The 23,831-nt window shown below is 57.6% G+C and overlaps 1 protein-coding gene across 1 annotated transcript in view; it reads left to right on the forward strand.

Moving 5' to 3' along the window:
- Positions 1-23,414, forward strand: part of NCS1 (neuronal calcium sensor 1) — a 59,873-nt gene extending 36,459 nt beyond the window's left edge. Inside the window, exons 3-8 of the mRNA XM_078436361.2 lie at positions 8,248-8,386; positions 9,734-9,812; positions 11,516-11,604; positions 11,896-11,973; positions 13,508-13,625; positions 19,806-23,414. Coding sequence (XP_078292487.1) covers positions 8,248-8,386; positions 9,734-9,812; positions 11,516-11,604; positions 11,896-11,973; positions 13,508-13,606 — 484 coding nt within the window. The 3' untranslated portion in view covers positions 13,607-13,625; positions 19,806-23,414. The remainder of the gene's footprint in view (positions 1-8,247; positions 8,387-9,733; positions 9,813-11,515; positions 11,605-11,895; positions 11,974-13,507; positions 13,626-19,805) is intronic.
- The last annotated feature ends 417 nt before the right edge of the window (positions 23,415-23,831 follow it).

Raw genomic sequence — 23,831 nt, forward strand, 5'->3', positions numbered from 1 at the left:
TCTTTTGCTCAGGAAACAGGTAGGATCCCAAGCGCCCTGGCCCATCTTCAGAGGACCTTTGTCACCAAGCCCCCAGCCAGCACCTTCCTGTTCCAAACAGCTCTCAGGGCCCCCAACATCTGGGGAATGTGCCGATGCCCTGCCCTCCCTGGGAAAACAGGGGGTTCCCAGGCCTAGTCCACCCGCGGCAGCAAACAGTTTAGGGCTGGACCGTCTGGGTGGGGGTGGGGAAGCAGGGGGAGGGGCATGCAGAGACCCGCAGGGCCACCGCAGACACTTCCTATCCCACCTGCAAAGTGCCTGCACGGATCCAGCCAGGACAGCGGCTCCGGCTTCCTCCAATCTCTCTGTCTGTCTCTCTACACCCCACCCTCTCACTTAAAGCCCCTTAGGGCCTCCCACCGCCCTCAAAATAAAGCCCCAGCCCCTTCCCTGGCCCTTGGGGCTCCCCAGGGTCTCTCACCCCACCTTCTCCCCCGGCCTCACCGGGCACTTCCTGCACTTGCTGTCCGTCAGCCACACCAAACTCATTCCTACCTCAGAGCCGCCGTCCTTGCTGTTCCCTCTGCCCCCAGATCTTGGCATCTCTTCGGAGAGGCCCGCACTGACCACCGAGTCCCTGTTTCTCCAGCATTGTACAGGATCACCTTGTTTTGTGCTGACTTTCAGCAGCCGCTAGGCAGCGAGAGAACCCAGGGCCAGGCTTTTTTTTTAAGTTTATTTCTTCATTTTCAGAGAGAGAAAGAGAACATGAGCAGGGGAAGGGCAGAGAGGCTCTGCCCAGCACAGAGCCTGATGTAAGGCTCGATCTCACAACTGAGATCACGACCTGAGTCGAAACCAAGAATCAGAGGCTTAACCGACCGAGCCACCCAGGCGCCCCAAGATTTTATTCTTTAAGTAATCTCTACGCCCAGTATGGGACTTGAACTCACAACCCCGAGGTCTAGAATCGCATGCTTCACCCGCAGAGCCAGCCGGGTGCCCCAAAGCCCAGGGCTCGAAAGTGATTGTGTGATGGGCCCTGGGCCGGCCAAGGAGAGGAAACAGAGCCGAGAGTAGCACTCGACCTCGGCGCCGGTCGGGCCCAGGTTGTCAGGAGCGCGGGCCAGGCCACAGCAATGGGGTGTCCGGACCAGCGTCCTCTGGGCTCTCAGCCGGCACCAGGCTCCCGCTGCCCTCGGGGTCAACTCTGCACAGCCCTGCGCTGCTGTGCCGCGATCTGTACCTGGAGGGAGGGGGTTGGAGGCTGAGCGGTGAGGCCAGCATCAGGGTCCACGGCCAGCCTGGGTCCCTGCCCCTTGCTCTTGACCGTCTCCGTTCCCATGCTGAGCATGATTTGTCCCCGTGGACGATCAGGAACCGCACTGGGGGCTAAGAAACCGCAGCGGGTCCCAGGCCCTTCCAGATGATTGTGAAATTGCAGCCCCTCGGAGAGCAGAGAGGCAGCAGGGCACATATCACCCTCCCCTCCCCCCAGCCCGGCCCCAGTCCCTGACCGACAGCACAAGACGGGAGGGAAGCCGGCTGGAAGCTGGCGGTAGGTGCGTGGGTACCTTGGGTGCCAGCATCGTGGGTTGCGGTAGCTTTTTCTCTCGCATTTTCTATTTTCCAAATTTCCCCAAGAAACTAAAGCTCCGAAGGGCAGAGACGCTGGGCCCAGGTGGCCCAGGGCTGGGTGTATGTATGTGGAGTCTGGGTCCAGCCCTTTCCACCTCTGTGGCTCAGGCCGTGGGGGCTCAATCCTGCCGGCTCTTGCCTGGGCAGCCCCCCCAAAGCCGAAGACAGCGGGGACTGGTGGGGGAGGAGAGCAAGGAGGAGAGACGTCATCCTCAGGGGGCGCTGGGACGGGGGTGCCAACGGGAGGGGTTGTTTGCAAAGATCACGGGCGCCGCGGAGACAGCTGGGGCTCGGGGCTGATTGCCGCTGGGGGTGACGCTTCGTCGTTAACCCACCTGTTCCCTGCCTTTCCCATGACAGCAGGCAGCGCTGTACCCTGGACAGGGAGGGACGGGCATGCAGGGAGTTGCGGCCAGCCTCCCACAGGGCCAAGTTCATGGCAACTGAGAGCAGTGAGTTCGGAAAGTCCCAGCAGCCTGGGGCCTCCGGGTGTCCCTCGGGGGTCTCAGAGAACAAGAAGCTGAATGGGAAAGGGATCCCCGTGTCAGGGCGAGCAGTCATTCATTCATTCATTCGTTCACTCACTCAGTCGTTCGTTTAGCACCTACTAGGTGCCAGGCCAGTGCTGGGGGGGCTGGAGGCAGCTGGGACTGAAGGAGAGTCCCCAAGGGGACACAGGCGTTGGCCCAGGCTGGTGGCGCTGGGGAAGTGTTTTTGTTAAGTGACACGCAGCCTCCCTCGCTCTATGGAATGACACGTTTCTTTTTTTCCCTTTCCCTTTCAAAGAAGCGTAAGAATGCAGTTGTCGCATCTGCGACTCTCTCTTTTCGGCCCCGCCCTGTGTCGAAGAGCTGGCCCCCAAACACAGCCAACCCTGTCAGACACCCGTGTGGCCGGAAGCTGCCCGCACGGCGTTCGGGGACAGTACCTGTCTCCCAGGCTCAGTCCCATAGCTCTCTGTCTGATTCCCAGAGGGGTCCCTGGCCCCCAGAGAGTTAAGAGCCCTGTTCTCGAACACGATTTCAAGACTAGTGACAGGTACAGAGAGAATTGATTTAATGAAATGTCCTCTTCGTGCGTCAGTAAAAAGAAACAAAATAGCATCCACCAGGTCCTGGTAACTAACGATGGTTTTTAAAAGACAAAGGCAAACCTCGGTGGAGATGTGATGGTAGTTTGGTTCGGTTTTTATTTTTTTTTTATTATTTGTTTAACGTTTATTTCCTTTTGAGAGAGAGAGAGAGAGAGAGAGGGAGGGGCAGGGAGAGAGGGAGACAGAGAATCCCAAGCAGGCTCCACACTGTCAGCGTGGAGCCCGAACTGGGGCTCGAACCCACGAACTGTGAGATCGTGACCTGAGCCGAAGTCAGATGCTTAACCGTCAGAGCCACCCAGGCGCCCCCTCCGCAATAGCTTGTAAAAAGTCGCTCATTTTTTGGTGGATAACGGCCGATCGATTTCATGCTTCACTGATGTATCTGGATGTAAACAACTCTTAGTATCTCCGATTTGTCGTGTTACAGCCGACACATGTTGCTACAACACATGTGTTTCAGCCGACCGTACCTGTGTTTGATATTTTTATGCCTGATCTAGAACATTCTGTAATGCTTTTAATTACATTTTTTTCACGCGGTGAGATACACACAATGTGAAATTTACTGGCCTAACCGTTAAGGGCCTCCCTGTATGTGCCCCGGGCTAAGTGGCTGGATGCGGCAGGCGCATCAGGGGTCTTTGGTCTGCTGTCAACTCCCCCTTGGGACGGCTGGCCGCTCCGGGCAGCCGGGGCAGCGATGGTGGTGGGATCCAGCCAGGCCCGGTGGGGAAGCCTGAGCCCTACCTTGTGTTGTGTTTACACTCCAACACAAAAATTTAACTTCTTTATATTACAGAATCCCTGCGTGCTCTGTGCGACCGAAGGGAACCATAAGCACAGAGCTTAGTCATGATAAGTACAAGCCAAAGATGCGTCCCCAACTCCTTTCTGCCCCACGCGTGGGGCCCTTGTCTGAGGCGGGTGGCCCGTCACAGTGGGTTTTTGCGCGGTAGGCCCCCAGGGCCGTCCGTCCTCGGTGGTGCCTGGGGATTCTGGGGCTGGGCCCCAAGATCCTGCCCTGAGGTCCAGCCTGGGCTGGGCACCCCCAGTTGCCAGTTGGTGGAGGTAACTGACAGCAGCACAGGTTTTGTGTCTGACGTGTGCCGGCGGCAACGCCGGGACCTCTGTGGCTTCCACCCTGGGCCTGGAAGCAAACAGAAGGCACCAAGGAAAGCAGGCCGACTGAGCGCGTCGGGCCTCGAAGGGCAGGATGCCCCATCCCGGCCCCCTCCCCCCATCCGACGCAAGCCCGGACATGTGGCAGAGGGCTCTAGCGCCGGCTGCCTCATTTGCTGGCTGTGCGACTCCGTGCAGCATTTACTGAGCACCTACTGTGTGCCAGGCACGGTGCTGGGCCCCGCAGACTCAGGGCCGGGTGAGGAGACGTGGTCCCTGTCTCGATGCCCGTGTAACCGCCACACGGGTTACACGAGCCAGTCACCAGGCACAGCTGTACGAGGCGCCACCGAGGCCCGGGCCAGGGGCAGGGGGCTGGGAGTATGGCTCCGTCCGCGGTGGCCAGAGAGGGCTTCTCTAAGGCACACACCGAAACCAAGAATGAAAGGGTAAGTGGGAGTCAGCAGGGGAGGGAGGGGAAGAGTGGGCTGAGCAGAAAGTGTCCTGAGTGAAGGCCCTGTGCCTGGGCCAGAGGGAACCTTCCCCAGCCTCCATTTCCCCATCCGTAAAGTGGGCATAACAGTCCTTGCCTCCTGGGCTCCGTGGGACCATTGCGTGAAATTGTGCCTGGAAAGCGCATAGCCGAATGCCTGGCTCTCAGTAGGTCCCCAGTGGTAGTTGTTTTGCAGAATCACAGACACCGGAAGGGCAGACGCTTGCGTAGATCCCCTCAAGTTCATGGGCTTCCCACGGGCCATCTAGTTCGGTATTTCTCTGCTGGAGTGGTTCTGCTCCCGGGGGGATACGTGGCCTTGTCTGGGGACACTTTTGGTCGTCCTCACTTGGGAGCAGGTGCTACGGACACCTAGCAGACGGAGGCCTACGTCGTACGGTGCGCAGAATCACCCAACCCCCCGCAAGAATCACCCAACCCCAAATGTCGGTGGTGCTGGGGTGGAGAAACCCTGAGCTGGCCTAAGCCACTTATTATACCAGCAGGGGACCCGAGGGGCACTGCAGGGGAGGGGTACACGGGACTGGCATACAAGGCCCTGGCCTCCTGGAACGGGTTTTCTGGTGGCAGCATGTCTCAAGGGGAGGCGGGGGGGGGGGGTGGGGGGCCCGGGCCTGTCGGAACCTGAGGCCGGGGGCCCTGGGTGGGGGCTGGAGTCACGTCTCTCAGTGACCTTGGAGCCGTGACGGCTCACAGGGTGGGGTGACCGGGGTGTCTGGGACAGCAGATCCCCCCATCTCTGCTCTGGCGAGGCAGGGTGCCCCCGACCTTCCCACGATGAACGGCGCTGCGCGGCGTTTGGGGAAGCAGGGCTCCAGCATGCGTTTGCACGGGGCGGTTTCTGCCTGGCCGGAGCTCTGATCCTGCTGCTGTGTGACCCTGAGCCGGTCTGTCTCCCTCTCTGGGCCCCCTGCCAATCCACCGAGGGCCGGGAGTCCATCAGTGGTTCTCTTGCCATCCGCAGGAAGCTCTCAAGTGCTGGCCAGGGTCCTCGGGGCTTAGGAAGAAGGCACTGGATACCTGGGTCTCACTCCGTCCTTGTCTGGCAGTTTGTGTGTTCATGCATTCGTCTGTCCGTCCGTCCATCCGTCCGTCCATCCATCTCCTCGGACAAACATTTACTGAGCCCCCATCATACACCAGCGCCCACCCCCCGCAAGGGGCTCTGCAGTGCCAGAGAGGTTACAGTGGGATGTCCCTCCAGGGGATACGACCTGGAAGCAAACGGGATATAGCGACGTGCTGGGGATCTCCCAAGGGGTGAGGGAGCAGAGGAACCTGTCAGGCTCTGGGGCAGGCAGGGGTGGGGGGGCCTGGCCAGCATTCCCGGAAGCGACGTCAGAGCTGGACTAGGTAGGTGAGTGGCTGAGCCCAGTGAAGAGAAAAAAGATGTGTTTTGCGGCCAGAGGGGCCTACGGGTACCAAGGCCTGGAGGCCGGAGATAGTATGGCACGTTCTAGAAAGTGTGGCTGGGTGTGGAATATGGAGGTGGTTGGCAAGAGGAGGCTGGGCCCGGGGTTGCTTCCTGGGGATGGGCTTCCTGGGGCCCTCTGCAGGGGTACCTAGACGGTCCCCCTACCCCAGAAAGGCTCCCCATGGAGGCTGGCCTCTCCGCGTCCCCGCCTACCCCCAGCTATCACTGCAGGCCCCCCACTGCTGGCTCTCTGCAGCTGCTCTCAGCGCTGGGGGTTCCTGCAGCCAAGCAAACCGCCCCCCCCACTCAGGAGCCACCCGCAGGGACCCTCTAGAAGCGGCTTTTGTCTTCTCTCCATTGTTTTTAACAGGCTTTCAGGATCACTTAAATACCACACATCCATCGTGGGGCAGTGAGAAGCCTGCGGGGGGCCCCCCATCCCGCCCCCGAGTGATCTGGTGGCTGGAGCGCGCCCCCCGCAAGGCCCCCACACGGGCACCAGGCCCGTCCCCTCCTCCTGCCCAGGGACCTGTCTTGGCCAGGAGGCCTGGAGTCACGGATCAGGTCTTGTCCCTAAAACGCCCCTGCTCCCTGGCCGTGCGTCCTGCCCGGGTATGAAGTTGGGGCCCAGAGCACCCAGCTGGGAAGGAGGCTTTAGGGGAGGGTCCTGCGGGAGGCCGGGTCCCTTCCTGGTACCTGCGGTGGGAGGGGCACCCGACCTCTTGCCTCCGCGCCTTCATCTGTGAACCCCGCATCGCTGAGCTCAGCGCCCAGCATGGGGCAGAGGGCGAGATGGGGCAGCCGTCCCGTTCCTGAGCAGGGACCTGGCCTCCCTGGGCCTCTGCTCCCTGCAGGTGTCCGGTGGGAGATGGGGAGGGGCGCGGAGGCCTGGCCTCCTTCACGGCCTCCTGCTGGCTGTGGGCGTCCACCCCGGCCCGACCCCCCTCCCCCGTTCCATCTTCCCGCCTCCCCCTCACCCAGCAACCCCCATCCTGTTAACATCTGGCGTCCGTCGTGCAGGCTGACGATCCCCGAGTGTCCTGTGGGTCCCTTTAGGTCCTTGTATGTGTAGCACCCACCCAGGCCCCTCAGATTGTGTCCTGTGGGTGGGAGGGCAGCGGCCTCTCCACGTGTGACCTCTATGAATGGGCCCCCGCCACGGTGCCACTTCCCAGGGCCGGGCACAGGGTGCCCGGAGTCCTCTCCCTCGACGTGAGGGGAGAAGGGAGCCTTCACAAGGTCTCAGGACAGAGCAGTGGGGCAGGTGGTAGTCTCGGCGACCCCATGGCTCGGAGCAACTGGCCTCAGCCCCGGTCTGGGTTGCGAGGACGTGCAAGTCGGCCCCTCCCGGGCCTTAGCTTCCTCATCCCTCAAATGGGCTTCCTCGCAGGCTCGCTCGCTGGCCGCCGTGGGCGTTCCGGGAGAGTGGGTTTGCAGAGAGTGGCCCAGCGAGGTAAGGGCTGGGAACAGAGAATAGCTGATGCCCTGCTGGCTTCCCTTCCTGCTAGGAATCTTCCTCCTCCAAGGAATCCTCCTCCAGCTGGGTTGCTAAGCTACGCCCAGGCGCCGACTCGCCAACTGGTTTACGACAGCCCGTCTGAGTTCATAATGCAAAAGATCATGCTACTGATGGCTTTTTTTTGTGCCCAGCCCTATGTTAAGGATGCTACATCATCCTCTCATCTGAGGCCAACAAGACAGACGTGGCAGCCGTCCCTTTTTAGGGACGAGGAGACAGGCTCAGGGGGGTAAAGACACTTGGCCAAGGTTGCACAGCCAGCAAATGGCAAAGCCGGGGTTTGGGCTCCAGAGCCGTGCGGCGGTCAGCTGGCTGCTTAGCTGCAGAATCCTGGGCCGGGCGCTGGGAATACAGGGGGGGACAAACCAGGGCGCCCTCTGAGCTTGCTGCCCCGCTCCTGTGTCTCTTAGCACCGATCCCCGCGAACAGACGTGGGGGAGAGGGGGTGTGCGTAGTGGGGGGCGGGGTGCAAGCATGTGGGAGGAGCCGGCTGCTGGCCCCATATGGTGGCTCTGCCCACCACCGGCACCGCCAGCCTGCCCCCGCTCTGTGGTGCCAGCAGGGGCTCAGCGGAGACGGTGGGGGAGGCAGGGGTGCCCCGGTGTAAGAGCGTGACTTTAGGGGAGCTCGTTCGGGTGAGTTTTGTTTCAGCCCCGTTGTGTGGAGTGCAGGGCTGCGGGGGTAGGGGGTGGCAGGTGCACGGTGTGCAGGTTAATTCTCACGGCGACTCTTATCCCCCTGGTACGGACGAGGCTCAGAGAGGTGCCGTCACCCGTCCCAGGTCACACAGCTAGCCAGAGGCAGAGGGGGGATGAGCCGGTGCTGCACAGTGTCCAGGCCTGTGCCCCCCCCCCACCCGGCACTGTCTCCCTGAACAGGATTCACAGCCTTCCGGGGACGCTGGCAGGTGGGTGGGTGATGCTGTCGCCTCTTTGACCCTCTCTCGCCTGGTCTGCCGCCTCCAGGTACAAAGGCTTCATCAAGGACTGCCCCAGCGGGCAGCTGGATGCCGCAGGCTTCCAGAAGATCTACAAGCAATTCTTCCCATTCGGAGATCCCACCAAGTTTGCTACGTTTGTTTTCAACGTCTTTGACGAAAACAAGGTGAGCCGGGGATTGACGGGGCCTGCGGGGGGGGGGGGGGGGGGGGCGGGGGGAAGGGCTCAGCTTCCCCTCCCCCTCTTCCCCCTTCCCCTCCCCCCCCCCCCCCCCCCCCCCGCTCGGCTCCCGCAGGCCCCCCGCAGCGTCTCCACACCCACACTCCGCTGCCGATGTTCCCTTCTGGAGGAGGAACACACATACGTGTGCACACGCGCGCGCACACACACACACACACACAAACGCACTGACGCACGCACATGCACACCAATGCGCGCGCGTGTCCCGGGCGCACGCACTTCCTCCTGCGCCGCGCGGAGACGGGTACGCACGCCCGTACCGCGCACGCGCGCGCGTACACACAGACGCACACGCACGCACGCCTTGCCCTTGCTCACGCGAGCACAAAATGCAGATCCCTGCAGGGACCGTAGCAGGATTTAGAGCCGCAACTGACACTTACTGAATATTTACCACGGGCTCAGCTCTTCCCGTGGATCGTTTTGAGTGAGGTTTTACAACCAAGCACCTCTGGGGCACGTCCTTTGAATACCCCCCGTTTTGCAGATGGGGAAACTGAGGCTCTGAGCATCATACAGCGTGGGATCTTTTGTGCCTGGCTCCTTTCGCGGAGCGTCATGTTTCCAAGGCTTCTCTGTGTCGGGAGCGTGTGTCCCCTCCCGGCGATGGCCGTGCTGACCTGTGGCGTATCCGCTGTGGGGCGCCCGCCGTCCTCAGCACCCTGGCCCACGCCTGCATTTTTCCAGGCTCCTTCCTGTTCACGGGGCACTTACCGGAGCTCGATTTCACACTCTGGACTTCGGGCCCTCGGATGGTTTCCGTTCTGTCGTGCCCTGGCTTTCTCCTCCAGGTGCCCTCAGGCTGACAGTCACACTGCTTGGCCCCGGGAAGAGCTCTGCCCTCTCCGGGCCTCAGTTTCCCTATTGGCCAAACAAACAGGATTAAACAGTTGAGGGCCCTGTGCTCCTCAGAAGCCTCTGAGCCTGTAGTTTGAAGCGAGGAGAAGGGGTTTCCAGACTCTTGCCCAGAGAGGGTGTGTGTGGTGTGTGTATGTGTGTTAGTGATGACTTCTGGCTCTTTCTCCCATCACATGTGGAGTTGGGCTCTGCCTTGAGCCTCAGTCCTTCTTCTGTCCTTCCTACCTGGCCTGACCCATCTGTAATCGTCCCCCCCCTCCCCGCATCGCTTGTCCCTTCTCCCCCACCCTCCCCGCTTGGGTGTCCCTTAGCCGTGGGGTATTTGGTACCTGCCACTGCCCATCAGGCGCCCGAGGTCAAGCCTGACGGGTGACCCGGTGCTGACTGTGGCCGCCCCACCCCTCTCTCCTGTCAGGACGGGCGGATTGAATTCTCCGAGTTCATCCAGGCACTGTCGGTGACCTCGAGGGGCACCCTGGACGAGAAGCTGCGGTGTAAGTCCTGTCCCCGGGTTCCGTCAGGCGCACACTGGCTGGTCCCAGGCTGGAGGGAAGCCAAAGAAGCGGGCCAGGCCGTCTGTCCAGGGCTGAGGGAGCGGCACAGATGTCCTGCCTTTCCAGGTCAAAGGAACTTTCCTGGAGGTGGCCGTGTAGGAGAAACGTGGCATAGCGAGGCACGGTGGACAGACGGGGCAGGCAACAGGTGCAGACACGGGCCACGGGCAGCTTAGCGTCGAGTTAAAAGGCCCGATTCCAGCGCTGGCCGCACCACTTGGGAATTCACTGTTTTGACGACTGGTCTCACTCATTCACTTCATTCATTCATTCACCCAAGAGATACCAGGCCAACACAGCCACATGTGCCGGCCAGGAGGCGGGGACTCCACGGGGGAATCTGATAGGCAGGCACCTGCTCTCATGAGTGTCAGTCTGGCATGGGGACTTTTTTTTTAAAAATCCCATAAAACTGCAGCCAAGGCAGGAAGGAGTAGGTGAGCCGACAGGAGAGGAACTGTTAAGAGTCAGGGGCTGAGGGACGCCTGGGTGGCTCAGTCGGTTAAGCATCCGACTTCGGCTCGGGTCACGATCTCGTGGTCTGTGAGTTCGAGCCCCACGTGGGGCTCTGTGCTGACAGCTCGGAGCCTGGAGGCCGCTTGGGATTCTGTGTCTCCCTCTCTCTCTGCCCCTCCCCCGCTCATGCTCTGTCTCTCTCTCTCTCTCTCAAAAATAAATAAACATTAAATTTTTTTTTTTTTTAAAAAGATCAGGGGCTGAGCTGGGGCCAGGGGAGAGCTGGCCGGGGTGGGAGGAGGGGAGAGGGTTGCAGGCAGGGGAAGAGCATGTCCGAGGCCCCAGGGGGGAGAGAGTTCCAAGCTGGAACACGGGGTGCAAAAGGGAGTCTGGAGAGAGGATGGGAACAGCTGAGCCAGAACTCCCTGCTCTCCTGGACCTTGACACTGCGTTGCGTTGGTAACAAGAAATGCCTGCAGTTTCTTTCTCTCTCTCTTTTTTTTTTTTTTTTTTTTTAGGAATAAAGGAGGATTTTATTCATGTAAAAGCTACACCCCGCCCCCATCCTGGGGGTATTCTTTGATTTTCTGAGTCAACCATAGCAGGAAGCTGCATGATTGTGGATGGGCCGTGGGTGGAGAGGAGGGCGCGTCATTAGGGGGTCCTCCTGGTCCCTACCCCACTCAGCCCCGGCCTCAGCCTCCACTCTGGCAGACCCAGAGCCCCCTTCCTTTCTACTTTTGGTTTCTTTCTTTCCTTCTTTTTTCTTTTTTTTTTTAGTTTATTTATTTATTTGAGAGAGAAAGATAGAGAACAAGCAGGGGAGGGGCAGAGAACGGGAGACAGAGGAGCCAAAGAGGGCTCAGCGCTGACAGCAGAGAGCCTGATGTGGGGCTCGAACTCACCCACGGAACCATTTGATTGCGGCCTGAGCGGAAGTCAGACGCTCGACCGGCTGAGCCACCCAGGCGCCCCTGGTTTCTTTTTTGGTTTTAAACCCTAGTCGAAATGGTGTGTATGTCAATGCGCGTGTGCCTGTCTGTCCATCCGTTTGTCCTGATGTGAATCCTCGTGGCCGATGAGTGTCGGGGCCCTTGGTCTCCCCTGTGGGCTGAGGGGCGGGAGGAAGGGGCGTGGCCCAGCCTGCCCTGCTCCCGGGTGACCCCGCCCCGGCCGCTTGCTCCCAGGGGCCTTCAAGCTCTATGATCTGGATAACGACGGCTACATCACCAGGAACGAGATGCTAGACATTGTGGACGCCATTTACCAGATGGTGGTGAGGCCTGGGCCCGACGGGGTGGGAGCGGCAGGAGGGGCGTCACATGTAGGGACAGGGCCTGGCCGCACAGCTGCGCTCCTGCCCCGGGTGAGAGTTGGCCGGGGGAGGGGCGGCGGGCAGGGGCCACCGCCGCGCGGTGGGGCCGGAGGGGGGCGAGTGTTCTAGAGCCAGACTGCAGAGAGGGTGGAGGTGTGGGGAGGGGGAGCAGTCGGCGTCCAGAAGCAGCCCAGATCTGGGAGGCAGATTTCTGGCCGGGAACCCACCGCCCGTCTTGTCTCTCCCTGGCAGGGGAACACGGTGGAACTCCCCGAGGAGGAGAACACCCCCGAGAAGAGGGTGGACCGGATCTTCGCCATGATGGACAAGGTGAGCCCGGGGCGGGGGGAGACCGGTCCTCGGCCAGGTAAGGCGTGGGCGGCAGTGGGGACCCTTATAAATGCACGGATGTTCAGGGCAGTGGCTTGGCCTGCCGAGATATCCACTGGTTGCCTGCTGTCCCCATCAAATGCCCAGAGTGTTAAATAAGTTTGCCTGACACTTTTTCCTCTCTCAATTAAGAGAGGGGCAGCTTTTTTTTTGTTTTTGCTTTTTAAGTTTATTTATTTTTGGCAGAGAAAGCAAAAGAGAGAGAGAGAGCACAAACAGGAGAGGGGCAGAGAGAAAGGGAGACACAGGATCCGAAATGGGCTCTGCTCTGAGTGCGGAGAGCCCAATTCGGGGCTTGAACTCAGACTGTGCGATCGTGGCCTGAGCCAAAGTCGGGCACTTAACGGACTTGAGTCGCCCAGGCGCCCCAGCCTCAACTAAGATTCTTAACCTTTTTTACTTCTTGCCATGGGCCCCTCTGACATATTGGAGATGTCTGTGGGCATCTGAGAATAATGATTTTCAGTGTATCCAATCAAATCCATGGGGTTGAAAAGGAAGGGGATGATTTTGGAATATAGGCATCAAAATATTATTTTATTTTATTTTACTTATTATTTTTTTTATTTACCTTGGAGACAGAGAGAGAGTGTGAGTGGGGGAGGGGCAAAGAGAGAGGGAGACCCAGAATCCAAAGCAGCCTCAGGCTCCGAGCTGTCAGCACAGAGCCCGACGCGGGGCTTGAACTCATGGGCCGTGAGATCATGACCTGAGCTGAAGTCGGTCGCTCAACCGACTGAGCCACTCAGGTGCCCCTTTATTTTTTTAATGTTTATTTTAGACAGAGAAAGGGAGAGAGAGAGAGAGAGAGAGAGCAAGCGCGTGAGCGGGGGGAGGGGCAGAGAGAGAGGGAGACAGAGAGGATCCAAAGCGCGCTCTGCATTGTCAACACAGACCCCCGTGTGGGTCTCAGACTCACAGATCTCCGAGACCGTGACCTGAGCTGAGTTCAGATGCTCAACTGACAGCCGCCCAGGCGCCCCTCTGGGAGTCGTTTAAATGCCCTTCCGAGAGTGACTCCAGAGAAATGCATTCGGCTCTCAGCCCTTTGGAATTAACTGCCATTTATGGGATTTAATGGCCGTGATAGCAGGTGTGGAGTTAGGGGCGCTCGCAGGCTGCTGAGCACTTTGCACATCTTAGGCTCCCAGAGCCGTCACCCCGGTGCCCTGAGGAAGCCATGTAGTTATCTCTCGTGCCCGGGTGAGGAAACCGGGGCCCGGGGAGGTGGGACACGTGCCCAAGGTCACCCTGCCGGCAAGCGCCCAGGTCTGTCTGATGCCCGAGCCCTCGTACCTGGTGAGCGACAGACACCGCCTCCCTCCTGACCTGACTTTGTTTCGAAGCTGTCTCTCGGCCAGTCCCGGGCCGGGCTTGGGGAGGGGATGTTCGGGGTCCGGCCCAGAGGCCCCTCTCCTAAGAGGCTGGTCGTCCCTCCACCTTTAGCTGTCTGTCTTTCTCTCTCTGCTTGCAGAACGCCGACGGGAAGCTGACCCTACAGGAGTTCCAAGAGGGATCCAAGGCAGACCCCTCCATTGTGCAGGCGCTGTCCCTCTATGACGGGCTGGTATAGTCCACGGCCCAGAGCCGGGGTGAGTGGAGGGGCACCTGGGGCCTGGGGTGGGGGGTGGGGCAGGACACCTCCGTTCTGGAAGAGAACTGTCTCCCTTTTTCTTCCTCATTCTCTCCTTCCTCTTCTCTCTGCCTCTCCTCTGTTATGCGTCGTAGAGAGAATCCCAGGCAGGCTCCATGCTGAGTGCAGAGCCCGACGCGGGGCTCGATCCCATGACCTGAGCCAAAATCAAGAGTCAAACGCTCAACCGACTGAGCCACCCAGGCGCCCTGAAATTCACAGGGGTTTTGTAGATTAACCATATATCTATGATCCTGCTAACGTCATTTATCAAATCTAAGAGTCTGCCTTTGATTCTTTGGGATTTTTCTATGCTTTCTTTCTTTCCCTGCTTTCTTTCCGTCATCTGTTTCTTTGCCCTGCTTCCTTGCACTGGCTGGGCCTGCAGCACAGTGCCCCCTAGGAGTAGACAAGATGAGCATTCCTGTCTCACTCTTGGTCTTGGGGGAAAAGTTTCAAGAATTGACTATTAGATTAGTTGATTTAGAATTAATCCGGTAATTATTATTAGGATGTCTGGTATAGGTCTTCTGCTGGAAGTTTTTATCAGATTTAGAAAGTTTCCCTTTCTAGGGGCGCCTGGGTGGCGCAGTCGGTTAAGCGTCCGACTTCAGCCAGGTCGCGATCTCGCGGTCCGTGAGTTCGAGCCCCGCGTCGGGCTCTGGGCTGATGGCTCAGAGCCTGGAGCCTGCTTCTGATTCTGTGTCTCCCTCTCTCTCTGACCCTCCCCCGTTCATGCTCTGTCTCTCTCTGTCCCAAAAATAAATAAAAAACGTTGAAAAAAAAAAAAAAATTTAAAAAAAAAAAAAAAAAAGAAAGTTTCCCTTTCTAGCTCGCCAGGAGTTATTTTTTATTTTATTTTATTATTTTTTACTTTTTTTTTAAACGTTTATTCATTTCTAAGAGACAGAGAGAACAGAGCGTGAGCAGGGGAGGGGTCCATGAGACAGAATCCAAAGCAGGCTCCGGGCTCTGTCTGAGCGGTCAGCACAGAGCCCGACGCGGGGCTCGAACTCACGGACCTCGAGACCATGACCTGAGCCGAAGTCGGCCGCTCAACCGACTGAGCCACCCAGGCGCCCCGTGGTTTTTGAATGCTAGGTCACCCTTGCATTCTCAGAATAAAACTCCACTTCCGGAGGTGTGCTAATCCTTTTGATGTATCGTCAGATTTGGTTTGCTGATACTTTCTTCCGGAGGCTTGTGCCGTTCCGAAGCTTTTCTGATGATGAGGGTGGTGACCGTTTTACACAAGAAATCCTTTTCCACTGAAGAGACGTCACAGAACAGGTTGAGGGGCTCCTGGCTGGCTCAGTCCGGTGGAACACGTGACTCTTGATCTCAGGGTCGTGAGTCTGAGCCTCGCGCTGGGTATACCTAAAAATAAGATCTTAAAAAAAAAAAAAAAAAATGTTGAAGAAGAACGCCTGCCTACAAAAAGTTTATTTTTACAAGCCTTCATGTATTCCCCAGATAGAACCGCTGGGCGCGTTTTTGTGTCCGGGGCGATTCAAAAAGAATTGAACGCTCACAAAAACTGAATCCTCGGTAACTGGGTCAGCATGGGGATAGGTAATCAAACCGGTTTCGAAAGGGATCATCACAGTCCCTTCTCTAATCTCAGAAGAGCCCAGTGTGTGTCTCTGGATCCCACGGTGCGTATGATCCTCTGTCACATCTCCCAGAGGCTCCTTTTTTTTTCTTTTTTAAATTTTTTTTAACGTTTATTTATTTTTGAGACAGGGAGAGACAACGTGAACGGGGGAGGGTCAGAGAGAGAGGGAGACACAGAATTCAAAGCAGGCTCCGGGCTCTGAGCCATCAGCACAGAGCCCGACGCGGGGCTCGAACTCACGGACCGCGAGATCGTGACCTGAGCCGAAGTCGGCCGCTTAACCGACTGAGCCACCCAGGTGCCCCTCCCAGAGGCTCCTTTTGTGTGGTATCTGTCACCAGTGGCCTCCGTGGCAGCTGTCACGTGACAGTGTTGCTTGGTCTCCTGCAGGCCGTGGAAGAAGCAGTATGCACAGAGGTTCTTGATGTTTCTGTCCCCCAGAAAAAGTCACATGGCGTCATTAGTCTCTTTACAGCAGGTGATTATTTTGGAATCACCCTAATTGTTTCCGTCTCACGGTTTTCTGTGAACACATATGGGTCTGTATTTCCCCAGCAGCAATGAGCTCGTAACCATATGTTGGCGGTTGGTTTTTTTGTTTTTTGTTTTTAATGAACAACTTATAGGGAATGTTTTTGTTTTCTTTTGGCAACTTAACAGTAGGAAAAGAGATTTTCTTAATAGTTTTTTTTTATGTTTATTTTTGAGAGAGAGAGAGAGAGAGAGCGAGAGAGCAAGGGAGGGGCAGAGAGACAGGGAGAGGGGACCTGAAGTGGGTTCTGTGCTAACAGCAGAGAGCCCGACACGGGATGCGAACTCATGAGATCACGACCTGAGCCTGAAGTCAGACGCTTAACCGACTGAGCCACCCAGGTGCCCCAAGAAAAGAAATTAAAAAAAGAATTTTTTTTAATGTTTATTTATTCTTGAGAGTCGGAGAGAGAGAGAGAGAGAAACAGAGCATGACTAGGGGAGGGGCAGAGAGAGAGGGAGAGAGGGAGACCCAGAATATGAAGCAGGCTCCAGGCTCTGAGCGGTCAGCACAGAGCCCGACGCGAGGCTTGAAGTCATGAACCGTAAGATCATGACCTGAGCCAAAGTCAGACGCTCAGCCGACTGAGCCACCCAGGCGCCCCCAAAGAAAAGAGATTTTTAACATATTTTACCCAACTTGGCACAAAGTCCACTTCGTGCTGTGTCTACACTGGCTTTCCTTCACACCATTTATGGAGACACCCATCTTACCCTCACCGGCAACATGGCGGCCGAAAACATGCTCCTTTATTTTCATGACAGACTTTTCACACAACCTTCCTATAAGCTCGCCCTGAAAATTGCCTTCCTCCTTTTCTTAGGCTTGTCCCCAAACCTACTGGATGGTAATTATATCCAACTTGTGTTCCATCATTTCATATTTATTCACAGATTCCTGATGTATCATAATTGTTAGATAAGCTCCTGTTATATAATTCACTGAACCACTGAGGAACTGAGATCCTGTATATTTCCTGCATCGGTAAAAATGTTCGAGGCCATCATTTCTAATAGCTGCGTAGTATTCTGTTGTGTGGCTGGGCCATACTTGACCTAGGCCTGTGCTTGGGACACGTAGGTTGTTGGAAATCTCAAGGTGGATTTTGTTGTTGTTGTTGTTTATTTATTTATTTTGAGAGAGAGAGAGCGTGCGCGCTTGTGAGCAGGGGAGGGGCGGAGAGAGAGAATCCCAAGCAGGCTCCACGTTGTCAGCACAGATCCCAATGCGGGACTCGAACCCGTGAATCTATGAGATCATGAGTAGAGCTGAAATCAAGAGTCAGACACTTAACTGACTGAGCCACCCAGGTGCCCCATGAGGTGGATTTTTTAAAAACTTCTGTTGTTGTTTTTTTTTATTTATGAGAGTGAGAGAGACAGAGTGCAAGCAGGGAAGGGACAGAGAGAGAGGGAGACACAGAATCCAAAGCAGGCTCCAGGCTCCGAGACATCAGCACAGAGCCCGACGCGGGGCTCGAACCCACGAACCGCGAGATCATGACCTGAGCCGAAGCCGGATGCTCAACCGACTGAGCCCCCCAGGCGCCCCAAGATAACATTTCTTTATAGAGAGTCCATAATAGCGAAAAAAAAAACCCAGTACTAATTCCCTGATACCCCCCAGTCTGCAGCTAAGCTAGTCTTCCCATTTCCTGTGGCCTCGCAATGTTTTGTTTCTTGGAAACAGAATCAGAATGAATTCCACCTATTGTAATTGGCTGATAGGTCTCTCACGTTCATTTTAATGTCTCCCCCTCCCCTTTCTTTTGCTTTGCTATTTGTCGAGAAATATGAGAAATACGTTCCGTGGAGTCTCCTACCTCGCGGTTTGCTGATTGTGCCCCCGGGGGTGGTTTTAACACGTTCTTCAGTTGCCTGTTCTTCCTGGAAATGGGCACTTAGATGGGCAGGCTTGCCCGGCACTCACTTTGACCCACTTTTGACGAGAGCACCTCCCGAGGGGGGCTTTGTGTGTCCGCCAGGCATCACGTGAGGTCTGGTGACGTCAGCAGCCACTGGTGACGAGCCCTTCATTCGTTCGTTCATTCACGCATGCATGCATTCATTCATTCATTCAGTAGGTGGTGTCCCAGAGCTGTCCGTCCTTCTTTGTGGTTAGTTCGGTTGTTTACTCTACTGGGAAACTTCCCCCTCATCGACCGTGTGGTTACTGCAGCCTCATTTCTAAAGGAAAGGCCGGATAGAGACTCGATTCTTCCTGGCTTCCAGCTTTTCAAAAAGAGGTGGGTTTCCAACATTGTTCAGAGGGGACCAATCACGGATTTACGGATTTAAACGCATTTGATGGGTTCCATCGTGTTTGCGGTTTGAAGCAGCAGGTCCAGTGCTGGGGATCACAGGGGGTCACAGATTTGCCACAGAAGGCAGGGCACGGGATTGGAAACTCAGCCAAGCGCCCCGGGGTCGGCACAGGGAGGACCCTTCCCTTCACCTGCACCCCGGCGGCCACCCCAACTCTGCTCCCGTGGGGCCTGCCTGCTCCTTCGGGTCACCACCGCGTAGCTGACTAGCCCAGCCCAGCCGATGCTTTCTGGTCATGTCACACAGATCTGGGAAATGACCCCTTTTGGATCAGACGCCTACCCCATGCGTTCGGGGCAGCAGGGACTTGGGATTTAAGTGGAGCAGGGTTATGGGAAGGATCTGTGGATCGTGCAGACGGTAGCAGACAGCCCGGTCCTCCGTGCTGCTTTTTTCAAAAACATACTGAGGCGCACGTCGCATGACATAAGATTAACCATTGCATTAAAAAAATGTTTTTTAAGATTTTTTTTTTTTTTTTTTTAAGTAACCTGGGGCTTGAACTTACAACCCTGAGATCAGGAGTCACACGTTCTACTGACTGAGCCAGCCAGGCACCCCCAAATTAACCATTTGATTTTATTTATTTAAAGGAGGCTCCATACCCTCGCGGGGCTTCAGACTTGACCCTGAGATCAAGACCTGAGCTGAGATCGAGAGTCAGACGCTGGGCGCGCCTGGGCGGCTCAGTCAGTTAAGGCATCTGACTTCGGCTTGGGTCGTGATCTCACAGTCCGCGAGTTCGAGCCCCGCGTCGGGCTCTGTGCTGACAGTGTGGAGCCTGCTTGGGATCCTCTTTTTCTCCCTCTCTCTGTTCCATCCCCGCTTGTGTGCTCTCTCTCTCTCTCTTTCTCAAAAGAAAGAAAGGAAGCAAAAACCCACCTTCATATCCATTAAGCACTTTCGCCCCATCCCGCCTCCAACCCAGCCCCCGGCAGGCAGCCTCAGCCTGCCTTCTGTCTCTATGGATTTGCCTACTTGGGACGTGTCATCGGAACGCAGTCTGTCACATAAAAGCAATACGCGGCTTTTGGCGTGCGGTACCCTTCACTTAGCGTAACGTCTTCGAGGCTCCTTGTCGGAGCGGGTATTAGGACCTCGTTCCTTTTTTACCTGGGAGTGAAATTGCTGGGTCCCACGGTAACTGTGTGGAGCCTTTTGGGTGACATCTTTTGCACTGCCACCAGCAAGGGTGAGGGTCCTAACTTCTCCACGCCCTGGCCAACACTTGGGACTTCCCCGCGTGTTGAGGATAGCCATCCCGGCGGGTGTGGGGTGGTGTCTCACCGTGGGGTGTATTTGTGTGTCCCCGGTGACGAAGCCTGTTGGACATCTTCTGTGCCTGTCGGCCACGCCGCGCCTCGGCCTTCGTGGCTGCAAATTATCTGATCCTAGGGCTGCGCCCTCATTTATCCGACCGGCTCCCTAGCTCGCTCCCTCCCTTTGTATGTCGCTGTCGTAGATGATACTGTGGGAAACGCCTCCTTTGCCTCTTAAGGAGACATACGAAGCGCCAAACAGGTGGATCCGAGGGTGCGCACGCTGAATTTTAGGACTTCTGACGGAATGCCCCCCGGCCCTCCAGTTGCTTCCCCTGCCGGCTCCGTGGGCGTGGGTCCCTGGCAGCCAGCCAGCTCCGCACCTGTCTCACCTCCTTGTGTCTTCCAGATGCCTGGGAACCACTCACCTCCTCCCGTGCCATGAGGCCACCTCCGCCCCCGACGCCACCCTCCTGTGTTCCCCCAGCCTCTCTCCGCATCTACACCCAGCCGGGCGGCCCCGGAGCCGCGGGGCCCGGTCTCCTCCCCCCTGCCCTGCACCCACCGCCGCCTGAAGCCACTGGCTCCAATCGCCAACAACCTCTGCTTGTCCAGAAACCGACACGAAACGGAAAAGGCTACAGCCCCCTGCAAAACCAAGGCCTCGGCTGCTTCGCGGGCAGCCTCTGGATCCTTCCTGCTCTCCTGTGCGTGTGCTTTTTTTTTTTTTTTTTTTTTAATTTCAAACAGACATTGACAAAGGGGAAAAAAAAAAGAAAAAAACAACCACCTTCTGTCCTAGAAGATACAGACTGACAGATGGGGAGAAGGCTGCCGTGGACCTCAGAGAAGACTGCCTCCCACCTCGGCTGTCCTTCGGCAGCCGGAGAGGCCACGGGGAGTCACGGCCTCGGCCACGGTGTGCTCGGGGGCATTGGGGGAGGCCTGCCCGATTCGTGTTATTTGTCGTCCCATCCTCGAGCAGCCAGACCACCTGCGTGGCAAGGATGATGAATTATGATGATGATGATTTTTTTTTTTTTTTTGTGATAACAGTATTGTGCTTTTTGTGGGGAAAGTGAGGTTTTTTTTTTTTTATACATATATAATTGATACCTTTTATTTATTGGTTGTTAACTGTTGCTGCTGCCTCGTGTGTCCAAAGTTCCCAGGGATGCGGGGCCTACCGTTTATATGCGCACGCCCCCGCCCACCTGCGCTGGAGAGAATGGTGGCCTGAAGCGGCCAAGAAGCCAAAAACCTTTTTTTTCTTTTTCTCTTCTTCTTCTTCTTTTTTTTTTTTTTCAGATACTGTGCTTGATGTTTGGAGAGGGGAAGGGTGGGTTTCTTAAATGGCTAACGCACTGTTCCCCCAGCCCGAATGCCTCCTTCTTGAACCCCTTTTCTCCGCTTCCTGCCCATACTCCCCCTTCTGTTCCTCTTCTGGGTCCAGAGCATCTTTTCTGAGGACAAACAGGGGACGTCTTTTGGCTTCTCCACTCTTGCTTGGCGCTTGCAGCAGCCTGGGGACTGGGGGAGCCCGGAAGGTGGGATGGGGTGCGTAAGGAAAGGCGGCGGGGGAGGACGCTCTTGGCAAGCCGGTGAGCAGAGGAAAGTTTCCTTCTCCCTCCTTGGTGGGTTTTGAAGAGAGTCCTTCGGTTCTCTCCCACTTGGCTTTTCTGCCTGCCCGCCTGCCTTGTCCCATAGATCACGTGGCCTCCCCCTTCCCTTTCCTCTCTCAGCTTAAACGCTGGGAGGGAGGGGAGGAGGGAAGGGCCGCAGACGGTCCAGTCCGATAGTGGCTGTCCCTTGGGGCTGCAGCCCATATGTGCTCATGGGAAGCTTGGAACGCTGCCTGCCACTGAGCCCGGGTGGCCCCGGAACCGCCACCAGGGAAGTCAGAGGCCAGGGAGCCTCTCCGGGAACCTGCGGCTGGCCCTTGCTCTGCGATCGCAGGCAGCCCCCTGCCCTCCCTGGGCCCCAGCTACCCCAGCGGCAGAACCAGGAGGCTTGGGCTGGTCGATCTGGAAGTTTCCTGTACCCACACCGACGCCGTGTCATTGTGAGCCTGGGTTTCTTGCATTTATGATTCTGCGGTCTTCGGCTGTTTGCCACGCCCCAGCAGGCACGGGCACGGTGTGCGGCCCTCTCCTGTCTCTTGGCACAAGTCTTCAGGGACATGGAAGCCACTGGTGGTTGTGTTCCGGGATCAGATGACCTACCTTGTTCTCTCTTCAGCTCTTCCTGGTCCCTCCTGGACTCTCGGGCTGTCTTTTTTTTTTTTGGCCCAGAACTAGTCCTCTTCCAGGGAAGGCTCCCGGACTGAGAAGCAGCCTCCCAGACTATTTAGGGCCAGGCCTGAGTCTCGAATTCCTGCTTCTTGGCGAACTCAGCAGCCTGTCCTCTTCCTTGCTTGCCCCTTACCCGGGAGAGAAAAAGCTGGCCCTCGGTTCTCACTTTGAATTGTCCTTGGTTCTCACTTTGCACTTTCCCGGGAGGCCAGAGCGTCTGCCAATTAACCCTCAGCCGACAGACCGTCCGCCAGAGAGCGGCGCTGCTGGGGCGGGCCTTGCGTGTCCCTTCCCGCTGGCCGGACCGCTCAGCTCGTCCCAGACTCCTTTCTTGCTCAGCAGGGCCTCGGGCTGTGCTCTGCATCCACTGTAAGCCCCCAGATCACGCAGGCACGGGGAGCGCTTCTCACAGGCGACTTTGCAGGTTGGGATGAACTTGGTGGCTTGGGGTTGCGTGGGGGGGTGGTTCCCCGCGTGGCATTCCTCCCCTGCCTTCTGCCTGAGCCTCGATGTGCATCTCTGGCCCAGTGGGAAGGAGCAGTCGCACAGCCCAGTGCTAGAGGCACCATCTCGGTGAGGGACTCGTAGCCCAGGACCACCCAGGGTCAGGAGTGACGGATCCCGCCAGCTCCGGCATGGGCATCGATTCCCGGGTGTCTGTGGAGCAGGTGTCTGCGAGGCCTTCCTTCTCCCTTCTTGCCCTTCGGCCGTTTAGTTTGGAGCCACAGGTGGGGCTTTTGGCCTTAGCAGGCGGGACCGTGGACCTGTGGCTCAGGCGCACCTCGGGTCCGTGTCCCGGGGACGGCCCAGAGCTGCAGGGAAGGGCCGCCCTTCTTGTCGGGCAAGGCGCTGGATACTGGCCATTTGTGCCCGAGGTGGCCGGGCAGGGACAGTTGTGTCCCCTCCTCTCACCAGGCCTCCAGATATGGAACCTGAGCAGCTGTGGGCCTCTGTCCCCGGCACCGATTCACCCCTCTCCCCCCCGCAGGCCCAGGTGGGTCACATGCTGCTCTCTGGGGATTCCAGACCCACCGAAGGCCAGGCTCTCAGTCCCTCCGCCGGCCCTCGCTCCTCGCTCCTCGCTCCCTGGCCCAGGAGCAGCGGCCCTGGCCTCTCCCCCACAGTGTCCGCTCCCCACTCTGTTGATGGCATTGACCGGAAGGACAGACTTCCTGATATTTAACCAGGCAACGTTCAATGTCAAGGCAAACGCGTGTGTCCTCCTTTCCCCGAGATGCTTTTCACTTTGACAGCCAACTTCCCAGACGACACCTGGGCTTTCGGGAAAGCGTCTCTTCTCTGAGGGGAGGAAAGTGGGGGGGGGGGGGGGTGTGCCCTAGATCTCCCCCGGGAGAGACACCCTCTCCCTGGAGAGAGGCCCTCTGCGGACCCAGCGAAAAGCCACCCGGTTCCCCGCGGCGCCTCCGGGGTCCGAGGGAACGCGGGCGCGCCCCCTGGTGGCCGGGAGCTGCAAAGGCATGTGGGGACCCCGTTAGGCCCAACCGGAGCTTGGAGGGGGGACAGCGGGAGGTGCCCTGGGCCCCAGCCTCCCGTGGCTGGCAGTGTGTGTCCGAGGTGCCCCTCTTCTAGGTCTCCCCCAGGGCTAGCAAGTTAATGAGCATAAGGGCGCCGTGATGGGAAGCCTTGCCCTCCCCCCTTTTTTTAATATCTGCGGAATAAACCCAATGGTTGATTTTTGAATGAATAAAAGGCTTTTGTTGAATAAACAGCTGGTCCCATCTTCTGTCTTGGCCTCTAGGCTCAGGCTCCTGTCTACTGCCCAGGCCTGGGACAAACGCAGCATCCGCCTCGCCTCGCCCCACAGCCTGTGCCGTTCTGTTTTTCCGCATCTTGACGGTGGCCCCGGCCCATGGCTCCGGGGACAGCCACCTGCTCCCAATTGGACTCAGTGACCAGCTTTCTCTGAGGCTCGGGGCAAGTGGCTCCCGCTCAGTTCCTCTGTCCCTCAGATGGAAGCAAGTGTCTGTCCCTCACAGGGCGAAGGGGGAAGTGGGGAGTGGGCGTGGGCGTCACGGTCGCCTTGCAGAGGTCGAAGGCCAGTGGGGCAGGGCAGTCTGAGTGGTCACGTTCCCCGGCCCCCCCCACCCCCCCCCCCCCGACCCCCGACCCGGAGCCTGCAACTT

This window comes from Panthera onca, chromosome D4 (assembly GCF_046562875.1).
Source record: "Panthera onca isolate mPanOnc1 chromosome D4, mPanOnc1 haplotype 2, whole genome shotgun sequence".
NCBI lineage: Eukaryota > Metazoa > Chordata > Mammalia > Carnivora > Felidae > Panthera > Panthera onca.